The sequence below is a fragment of the Panicum virgatum genome, chromosome 6N (genome assembly GCF_016808335.1).
Source record: "Panicum virgatum strain AP13 chromosome 6N, P.virgatum_v5, whole genome shotgun sequence".
NCBI lineage: Eukaryota > Viridiplantae > Streptophyta > Magnoliopsida > Poales > Poaceae > Panicum > Panicum virgatum.
In genome coordinates this window covers 36,636,516-36,647,394 of record NC_053150.1, presented here as the reverse complement: position 1 = coordinate 36,647,394, position 10,879 = coordinate 36,636,516, and the positions used below count along the sequence as shown (strand labels likewise).

The following is a 10,879-nucleotide window of genomic DNA, read 5'->3' as shown; positions in this document are numbered from 1 at the left end:
TTATGGTCATCTAAAGATAAGCCAAGCACTTGCGCTTCTCTCAAGCTGATTCAAAAAAAAAATCGGCATGACGATGTTCAATTCACTGTCGATGTATCTAAATGTGATAGGATCTTTCATGAGTTAGTGAAAATTGGGAAGATTAAATTCTCTCATACTATGCCACCAATTGATGAGTTGAAGAAGCATGCTTATTGTAAGTTTCATAATTCTTTCTCTCATGCTACTAATCTATACAATAAGGATCGAAAACTTTTAAAAACATCATCTACCAGTAAAACTTGCCCCCACCCCTCATGGTGTCCCTACATGGCGGGAAGGTGGACATCAAAATTTTGATGAGCAGTGAAAAAAATCACTGTTTCTAAAATGTTTCCCGGATCGTAACGGCTTTTTTTTTTCACCGGCGAGAAATCTACCCGCCCACTATACCCACTCCTAATCCCGCTCATGAATCATGTTTTCTCTCCCGTTTCCTTCCTTCTCTGTCACACTCATCCCCACCTCTTCCACGGCGCTGCCTCCCCCCTTCCTCTCTCCCTCGCTCCCTGGCTAGTCTTGCCATCCCCTCCAAACCATTCATGTTGCAGCCCCTTCTTCTTCCCCTCCGTCGAGCTTAGCCAGAGGTGTGAAGCAGTGGTGTCTGGGAGCAGATGGGATGGGCGTGGTGGCCTTGTAGAGAAAGCATGCATGGGCGGCCGGATCTCGGTAGATTCCGTGTGAATCCACATGTGGAAGTTGTTGCCGATAGTCTCGGCTGCAGGTTGATGGAGATCCATCCCTAGGTGGATGAGGCCAGATACGAGCTCCGATTCCTTCACCATCGTGCTGCTGCAGCCGATCCCGAGGTTCCCGTCGGGGCCTATCTGCACACCTATCGGGGGTGGGTTTGTCTCCGGGTCAATCGAGAGGGGGTTCCTTTCAGGGCCCCTTGATGCCGCGCTCATGTCCAGGCCCCTCTCGGGCGCCGCCACCTCCGGTGGCATGGGAGGCACCATGCCCATGCTCCACCAGAGTCTCTCCGTGACCGCCTGCAACGCCAATTTCGGTGGGTTGCAGTAGGCACAGGGTAAGGCTGACGAGAACTGTGTGCACATCATGGTGTCCGAGGAGCAGGGATGGGTGTTCGTCGGTTTCTACGATGGCTTCAACGGCCCTGACGCCATGGATTTCCTGGTCTCCAACCTCTACATTGTCGTGCACCACGAGCTCTGCGGCCTGCTCTTGGTACAGTGCAAGGAAGAGCAGCAGAAGGACCAAGATCCCGACCAATCGACCAGCACCACAATATTAGATCACCAGGACCAGCCTGCCCATCATTGCCGGCCCGCCGATCAAGACCCCCGTGTACAATCGACGATGACTAACAGCGGTGAAAGTGCGACTGAGAGCGCGATTGCTCAAGCCTGAAGCCGCCAACTCAATAGCCATGTTGGAGCAACAGCAAGAATGACCACCTCACTGTGCTCACGGTGCTTGCATGCACACATCGCAAGACTGAAGAGGCCTTCCTGGACGTTGCCGACAAGATGGTCGTCGAGTTCCTGGAGCTTATGAAAGGAGAGGACATGTACCTCATGAATGTAGGCAACAACCAGGCTGTATATTAGGAATAATGGATAGTGTTGTCTCGAGAGGATCAGTGAGGGTTCATTCGATAGATTGGTTGGCGATTGCTCCCCACTCTTGTCAGTGTTGACATTTAGGAGCATCACGAATCAAATCCGCAGGCGCACGGATATCGTTGGAGCTTTCACCTAGGAGTATTCCAGGGTATCGTATTCTAGGGTATCGTATCCACTGATGAATGCGAGTATATTATCTAAGGCTCGAATTCATCCAAGGACACCACACTACCGAATAGGTAAAGGGCAGAGAGGATTTCTATATGGCTCAAGGCCAAAGGTAAGATATGTCTAACTAGTTGTTTACTTCGGACTATCAGCTTCGCCTAGATAAAACCAGAAGCTTTGATAATAAGGCTACTGTCGTATACCCGAATGTGGAGGGTTACGATGGCACAAAACAGGGATATCACCACCTGCAAGCTACCCGTACAAACCATGGGGTGATACAACAATCAATAGGTAGAGTCTAGTCTAGACACTATGTCTACATCGTCTTCTACTAACTCTAGAGTCGTACAGGATTATCAGTCTTTATCAGGAGTCCTACTCTAGAGGCATCCACTGAACTAGTGAACTATTGATCCCATAAACAACTAGGAAACTACCACTACTTAACTAAGAAGCTAAAGCACAAAGAAGATCACGAACACTTACTATGATTGATAAGCATCTGTCGAGGTACAAGCAAGCGGAGAGCACTAAGCACTAGAAAACCCAGCGCCTCCCCAAGTTCCCCTCACTCTCTCCCTAATTTCTAAGAACTACCTAAGCAGCACTAAGCCTCCAATGCAAGGTGAGCTCCTAAACTCTGAAAGTGGGAGAGGAGTTGTGTTGAGTTGTTTCCTCATTTGAGCCCCCCTCTACTATTTATAAAGGGGTGCCATGGCCTCTTCTACTGCGAGATGAAGCCCTGGCCTCCTAGAACCACCTTTGCCATCGAATGAGGAGAGAAGACGTGGAGGATGGAGGTCGGTGGCACCAGAAGTCGGTCGGTCGACCTACATGCTGGGCGACCTAAAAAGGCGGCCTCCGACCTCCCTTTGGTCTGGAGGCTGCTGGTGGGCTCCAATACTTGTACTTGTTCACCTCATGGTTTAGGCTGCCATGTGGGTCCGTGAATCCTCGTACTTGTTCCTGATTGGTCGAGAGGATGTTCACTTGGATTGACGATGTGTCAGCTTGCTTATGGGTTGTGCTTCCTTCTCATTCTTAAGCATAAGCAGCCTGCATACAACTATTTACCAACACTTTGTGGAATTTGTTATTAGTAACTCCTACCACTAATATTTTTAGGAGTGGGTCATGGTGTGACCCAAACCTAGAAATCAATTCTTAGGGGCGGGTCATGCCATGGTCCGTCCCTACAAATCCATGTCCAGAAAACAAAAAAATAAAAAAAATGAAAACTGCATAATAAAAAAGAAAAAAATATTTCAAGCAACCAGCCACCATCACAAGCCTGTAGTGTTGAGGTACCATTTTTCTGATGAAATATGTACACTTGCATCACCTAGGATTCGAACCATGTACCTCTTGCCTCATGTGCTCCTTTCTTATCACCACACCACACAATCACTTGTGACATCATAAGGCATGGTATTCTTTAATATTAACTCTGAAGACGATTTGTAGGGGCGGGTGTCACCCCGCCCCTTATAATCATTTTTAGGGGTGGGGGTGAGGCCCCCACTCACCCCTACAAATAATTTTCCAATGTATTCTAAAAAATCATTTAATTCATTAAAAATAGCAAAACACTTCAAAAAAATGTGAATATTTTGACATGTACAATTTAACAAAAATATCAAAACTATATTTCAGGGTATATAATGGTTAAGAGTGTGAAAGTATAATATATGACTCTCTCACTCTTAATGCTTACTTTGTAGTTTCCACACTCATAATCACTATGTACAATAAAATATACTTTTAATATTTTTCTAGTTCTATAGATCACAATAGGTTTATGGTACAAATTTCACTTTTTTTTATTTTTTGCTACTTTTTGAATTAAATGGATTTCTGAAATAAATTTGAAAATTATTAGTAGAGGCGGGTCACCCCTACCCGCCCCTAAAAATGTATTTTTATGGGCGGGTCTGTTGCTACAGTAATTCCGCTCCATTTGTAGCAGCGGGTCAAATTTTGGTTCACCCCTAAAACAATTCAGGGCGTTGCTACAAATCGTTTCTATAGTAGTGTTTTAAATGTTAAATTATATGTTTCAGATAAGAACATAAAAAAAGAGAAAAATTAGTTCCTATTAGAGTGAGTGTACGTAGGACACATACTAAGTTCAAGTTGACATCCAAATTCTTTTAAAAGAGAAGTTCAGTTGGATTCAACAAACTGGATCACATTCCATGAAAGATACTTGGTCATCTAATATAATGCTTAGTTTTCTGTATAATTAAAGGTTGCCAGGAGTAATCCTCACACAATCCTACAAGGTCTTGGGGTAGTATTGTCTAAACAACTTAGTTCAGTGACATGATTCAGATTCTTTCAATTCTCTCTGATGGCATCATATAAACTAATCATCTGCTAGGGTTATAAACAAAAAAACTAGAAGAAAGGATCATGAGATACCATTTAAATGATAGGCTGGTTGCAACAACCAAGAAACACATATATGTTCGTCAGGTAAGTAGTTGGTGGCCACGCAAAAGAAATATCTATCTATCCATATTTGACTTTGGAATAATGAAAAGAAAAAGAAATACACGACGTCTATATACATTTGAGTGGTGATCCAACAAAATCTTCAGTCTTATCCTGCCCATTTGATAGCAGCCCCGTAGAGTGGTGTCCCATGACCATAGTCTATGTCAACAGCTATTCCTTTTAAAAGCAGGAACTCAGTTACCTTTGAGCTTCCTGCTATCAAGATGAGTTCAAATTAAAGTCATGAGAAATAGAATAATTGGAGTACATAATAATAGACAACTAGTAACGACCAAGTTGCATGACAGCATGAGTAAGTATGGTAAAGAGCAAAATTAACACCTCCCATCAGCGATATATAACAAAAGCAAACAAGTAATTAAATTATCCACATGAAAATGTCAGAAGCAGATTTATGGTCCAAAGTACAATCACAACAACATATTTGATAATACAAAGCGTGGTGTAGAACTGTCCCTCCTTTTTCCTCTGCTTTCATCAGATCACCACCATGATCAAGAAAATACTTCACAGTAGAAAGATCATCAGGCTGAGCAGAGGCCATCAATACCGTCACACCTGCATGAAAAGCATATAAGCAAGAGCTCATATATCTAATAGTACAGCAAGGGCCAATATTAATCATATATAACAGCTGCCAATTTGCAAAGGGGGAAAGAGTAATAAGTGAAGGACCATCAGCTCCAGTCATATTTGCATCACCCCCAAGTTCCTCCATCAAGTACTTGTAGACCTCTAGATGGCCATAGGATGCTGCACAGTGGAGCACCCCATAGCCATGCATCCTAAGAGAAAGAACTGATGCTCGGTCGCCATTTCTTTCGCCGAGAGTCTCCACTATGCCTTTGTCCCAAAGCAAACATAAAAACATCATCACAGTACAAAGTGGATAGCCAACAAGTGCTACACAATTTCAAAACCTCTCTATGCAATGATTTCCCTTTTGAAAAGAAAACAATAGCATAACACAAAATTTATCGTAGCACATATTGAAAAGAAAAAAATAGTTTAACACATATATAGTGAAAAGATTTGACCAGGATTTGTTTAGAGTACAAGAGTATACACAGTTCCATTTTGTATAAACAACATCAATATAGGTAACAGATTAGTTTGCACATTTAAATGCTCAAACAAGCCCTATGAAGGCAAGTTTAATACATGATTCAGTAATGCCAGTCATCTATGGAACTACCAAAAACAATTTACTTCCAAAGGCATGATGACATAGATAAATGCAGCATGGTAGAAGACCCGCCATCCACAATTTATCCACCAAACGGAATTTTAGCATATAGGAGCATGAATTGCCCAACAGTCAAACATTTACGGAACAAGATAGATCGATGCAGCAAAGAGAAGAAGCAGACCCTTGAGCCGGCCGAGGTCGTTATTTGTGGCGGCGCTGAATAGCGCGTCCTCATCTGCATGCACATCTACGCACGAAACCAGACAGATTACAACCATAAAAAATGCAAAGGCATCTCCACACAAGAGCACGAGAGCGGTAGGAATAGTAGTGGAGCAGGGTCACATACAAGTGTTGTTGCCGGAGGAACGGCGGTTGACAAAACCATGGGTTGCCTTGTCACATGTCACCTCCTCCCAGGTCGCCTCATCCTGATCCCTCTCTCTCTCTCTCTCTCTCTCTCTGTGTGTGTGTGTGTGTGTGTGTGAGGAAATAGGAGAGGGAACGAAGCTTCCGGGGGGTGGGGGGGGGGTGGGGGGGTTGGATTGGTGCCTTGCAGCTTGGCCACACTCCGTCCTTTCTCTCGCTTTTTGTGCTGTCGTGTCAAGCTGGACACGGTGTTGGTGCAGCAGGTAGAGCAGGCACAGGAGTGTATGTACCAGCACCAGCACCGTACCTGGTCGAGGAGCAGATAGTAGAGACTATAGTAGAAGCTTAAAATGAAAATATCTTCTAGATTGCATATCTGTTGATAATGATATGTTTTCACCAGTGTATTAAATACAATTAAATCTACAATCCAATATCTTTTTTAGCTATGTTTGAATACGTACCTAGAAATTAATAACAAGTCATTTAAAAATTTTGGCATGACTGCAATCAAAATGTTGTGTTTTAGCTCCAAATTTTGGTTGTAGAAGTTTAAAGTGAATATATCTTCTAGATCGCAATATGTTGACGATCTGTTTTCTCCAAAATATTAAATACAGTTAAATGTACAATCCAATATCTCTTTTGGCTTCAATGCCTAGAAATGATTAATGAGTGGACCCCACCTATTATACTCATCATTTTAAAAAATGGCATGGTTACATCCAAACCCTGTGCTTTAACTCCACATTTTGGTTGTGGAAGTTTAAAATAGAAAAATCTACTAGATCGCGTATCTGTTGATGATCTGTTTTCACCATCATATTAACTACAATTAAATGTACAATCCAATATTTTTTTTGGCTATGTTTCAATGCCTGGAAATTAATAACGAGTGGACCCCATCTGTTATACTTATACTAGGTAAAAATTGATATGATTACAATCCAAACGTTGTGTTTTAGCTCCAAATTTTGGTTGTAGAAGTCTAAGATAAAAAATATCTACTAGATCACGTATCTGTTGATGATCTGTTTTCACCATCGTATTAACTACAATTAAATGTACAGTCCAAGATCTTTATTTTTTGCTAATTTCAATGCTTGGAAAAATTAGTGATGAGTGGACCCCACTTGTTGTACTCATAATTTTTGTAAACAGAATTGGCATGATTGCAATCCCAACTCCATACTTTAGCTCCAATTGTTGGTTATAGAAGTTTAAAAATGAGTAAATCTACTAGATCATGTGTATTTGTTGATAATATGTTTTCACCATTGTATTAATTAAAATAAAATGCATAATCCAAGATCATTTTTGGCTCCATTTTAATGCCTGGAAAATTAATGACAATTTGACCCCCACCTGTTGTATATACTCATGAATTTTTTAAAAATTGGCATGACTGCAATCCGAATTTAGCTTTAATTTTTTTATAGGATCTTAAAATGAAAATATCTAATAGATCGCATATCTTTTGATGATCTTTTTCACCGTCATATTAACTATAATTAAATGTAAAATCCAAGTTCTTCTTTGGCAATATTTCAATGTTTGGAGAATTAATGACAATATTCATAATTTTTTGAAAAAGAAATGGCATGATTCACCCCATTACTTGCATCATCAACGCACCCGACTAGAGCAAATAATATGGATGCGTATGGTCTCATATGGTACTTAGCTAAATCAAATACGAAGCATGAAAACAGGAATATTAAAATGATAGAAACTTAAATTTATAAAAAGAAATGGAAAGGTTTAAGACTTTAAGTTGAATGTCTTGCTCAGCATTCAAACTCAAATGACAATGGCCCTCTCATTGCTTTGGCCTTGCTGATGACAGTATTCTTACTAATAAATCCGTGGAGCTCTTGTTACTTGCAAGAAATTTAAAAATACATGTATTACATGTCTAAATCATCTTCAGAGCCGCACGTTGGATTCAGTTCTAGTTATTGCTACGAAAGGAGAACACATAAGAAAATAAAATGATAAGTGGATGTGTTGTCCTTAGAGATAATGGTCATGAAGATCTTCGCTCGCCAATGTTCGTCAACGCAATCTTAGGTATTTTCCCTTTTATGTATTTGTGAACCTATTTGATTTCTTGGGAAATACTTTATATAGAGTTGCCACTTGGGAGCCTTTTGTGCCTTGTGTCAAATTATATCAAACTTAGTTGTCATGTTGGTTTGCTTTCGTCATGTCGTGTTATGCCATCCAAGAAGTCTCTAGCTAGGACCAAGCACAACCGTCATTTTCTCCCATAATAGTTTAGGTTTGTCTTGTCATCAACTATATTTTTACTTATTATTTTCTATGTGCATTGACATCTAGGGTACGATTGGTTGTTTGGTGTAGACACTATCCTACCTGAGATCTAAGCCAAGCCAACCTATAAACCTTGTGTAGCAATAATAATTTGCTTAGGGTATGGTTTCTTGTTCTAGCTCTAGCCGACAATACGTTTGGGTTGATTTTGTTTGGTCACACTTGTAGCCACCTTGTAGTCACTTGAGTGGGTTCATCACCATGTAGTCACCTGCTGTCAATATTTTCCTAAACGTTAAACGGTCGGTCACCCTTTGTTTAGTGTTTAGACCGTTTAAATGGTGTTTAAACGGAGTTAAACGGCCTAAACGGTTTGGCATAGTAACATTAAAATATGCATATTTATATATGTAAATGTCAAATATGCTAGAAAGTCTACATATTTGCACATATAAAAAGTAACTATTCCGCCAAATAATCTTTCTAGAAGAAATTTAAATCCCACAATATTTCATGTACTTATGATGCTACTTGGTTCGGTATTGATTGTGGTAGTTGTAATCCTCCTATTGACTAAATTATAAATTAAACGATCTTCTAGCTCATTTAATCATGATTAACTCGACTCTATTTAGACGATTTAGATGGATTTTAACAGTTTTAACGGGTTTAAACAGTCCAACCGTTTAATTCACCGTTTAGGACCTAAACGACACGGGTGACCTCTGTTTACCGTTTAAATGCTGTTTAAACGGACTAAACGGCCGTTTAGGCGAAGAGAGCCTGCTGTCATCGAGATCACGGACACGCCACGATAGGTCCCTGTTCTCTCAATGAATTAGGGCCCACAAGTTTTCTCGCTCACTGGCACTGAGGACGGGTGGCCTGCACAACGGCTTTGGGGAGCGGTTTGTGAAGGTTCTCATAGCCGGAAATGAGACTCATTTGCATTTAGTAATATGACCTCTGTAGAGTATTCGCCATTTGCAACAATCCGTGCATCTCCGAGTACATCTATATCTCCATGCATACCCCTGTTCACTTGGCTTGTCAGCCAACCAGCTAGCAGTGTTTTTCTCTCACACCAAATCGGCACCAGCCACCAACTACCAACTAACTAGCAGTACTTTTCTTTCATAGCAAATCAGCACCAGCGACCAGCCACAGCCAAGCGAACACAAATCACCAGTGGTGGAAGGAATGATCCCAAGCATTGACGACGCATGAGGCTGCTAATCATTTTTGACACAGAAGAGATTTAAAAGTGTTCAACCTGTGCATATTTGCAGCGACCAAGTTGCTATTGATATATTATTAGGAAAGAACATGCCTACAAAGAGGCAAAACAAAAACATGACTGATGCAATGATCTAATCATATGTTTTGAGTGGAAAGTGGAAACATGAAAAATTTTCTATAGATATGTCAAGCATGGAGGATAGGAGGAGAGTAATGGAAACATACACTACCAGATTCGCCTTGTTTGCCAAGTGTCTAGGGCACTCGGCAAAGGCTTTGCCGAGTGCCACCCACGACATATGTCACACGACAACCAAATACTCGGCAAAGTCGAGTTTACTGAGTATTTTTTATTGAGCACTCGGAAAACCTTTGCCGAGTGCTGAGAGGGCTCTCGGCACACAAAAAAAGCAATGAAAACGGCCAACTGACGGTGACGCGGCTTTGCGAGTGCAAGGCCCTGGGCACTTAGCAAAGATGGATTCAAAAGCGGCAGACCGTCTGCTGTCCAAAAGCGGACTGCCCGCCGTTCAAGAAGTTCGGATGTCCGAAAATTCTTGAAAGGTGGACGGTCCACCGGGTAATGTTTTGAAATTTTGAAGTCAAACAAAAAAAGGGGCCCATGCATCGGCGCCAACGTCCGCCATTCAAGAAGTTCGGACAGCGGACAGTCCAGACGGCCCACACGCCGACGCTGTTACTGCCGCTGTGCTCGTGGCCACCGCTCGCTCGCGTGGCCACCGACTCTCCGCGGCCGCGCCACCGGGGAAGGAAGAGAAGGTGAGGGGCGGCGGGGTAGGGAGACGAGGAAGAGAATGCACTTGGCGGCATGGAGGGAGACGAGGAACAGAAGGGAGGCGGTGGCGGGGGGAGATAAGGGATCCGCCGCGGCACGCGCTTGGCGTAGGGGAGAGAGGATCGATGACGTGGTCTCCACGCCGGATCGCCGGATCCGCGTCTGGTATCGCCGGCGGACCGTCCCCTGCCCAAAAGCTGACCGTCCGCCATCTAATGTTTAATTATAAAAAAATTAAAATTATGAAATGGATCCAAAAAATAACCAAAATTTGGCATGAAAGAATCTAAGTTGTGTATTGCCTATACAAAAAGTTTTGAACTCAAAACTCTATTTGATCGTCACTTTGACTCCAAATCCTAATAAATCCTTCACAACTTTTTGGAACTTCTTCAGAGATATTTCAATTTGTAAGCAAAGCACATGCCAACTTTTGCGAAACTTTCCCAATTTGTTACCATAGTCTCCACGTATGATATCATGACATCATGACAAATCTCATGATTTCCGACTTCATTTGTTTCTTTATAGAATTTAAGAACAATCCAGCCACACATTCGTGGTCATATTTCATGAATAAGATGTTCGAATTTTCCTTTGAATGCTTTGACAATGCCTCAAATTGGACTCAGTAACATGAATATTATTTTTCCATTCATTATACTATATTATTCGAATCACTTGCAGTTCAAATTTTTG

General features: G+C 41.7%; 1 protein-coding gene and 1 pseudogene across 1 annotated transcript; one reads left to right on the top strand and one right to left on the bottom strand.

Moving 5' to 3' along the window:
• The first annotated feature begins 789 nt into the window (after positions 1-789).
• LOC120678117 lies at positions 790-1,761 on the top strand (annotated as a pseudogene).
• A 2,725-nt stretch (positions 1,762-4,486) lies between these two features.
• Positions 4,487-9,071, bottom strand: LOC120678116 (ankyrin repeat-containing protein YCR051W-like). The gene is made up of 5 exons (XM_039959275.1): positions 9,011-9,071; positions 5,684-5,749; positions 4,989-5,156; positions 4,748-4,871; positions 4,487-4,505 (listed from the first exon to the last, which is right to left on the bottom strand). Exons 1-5 carry the CDS (start codon positions 9,069-9,071, stop codon positions 4,487-4,489), a joined length of 438 nt encoding a protein of 145 aa, XP_039815209.1.
• Between the last annotated feature and the right edge of the window lie 1,808 nt (positions 9,072-10,879).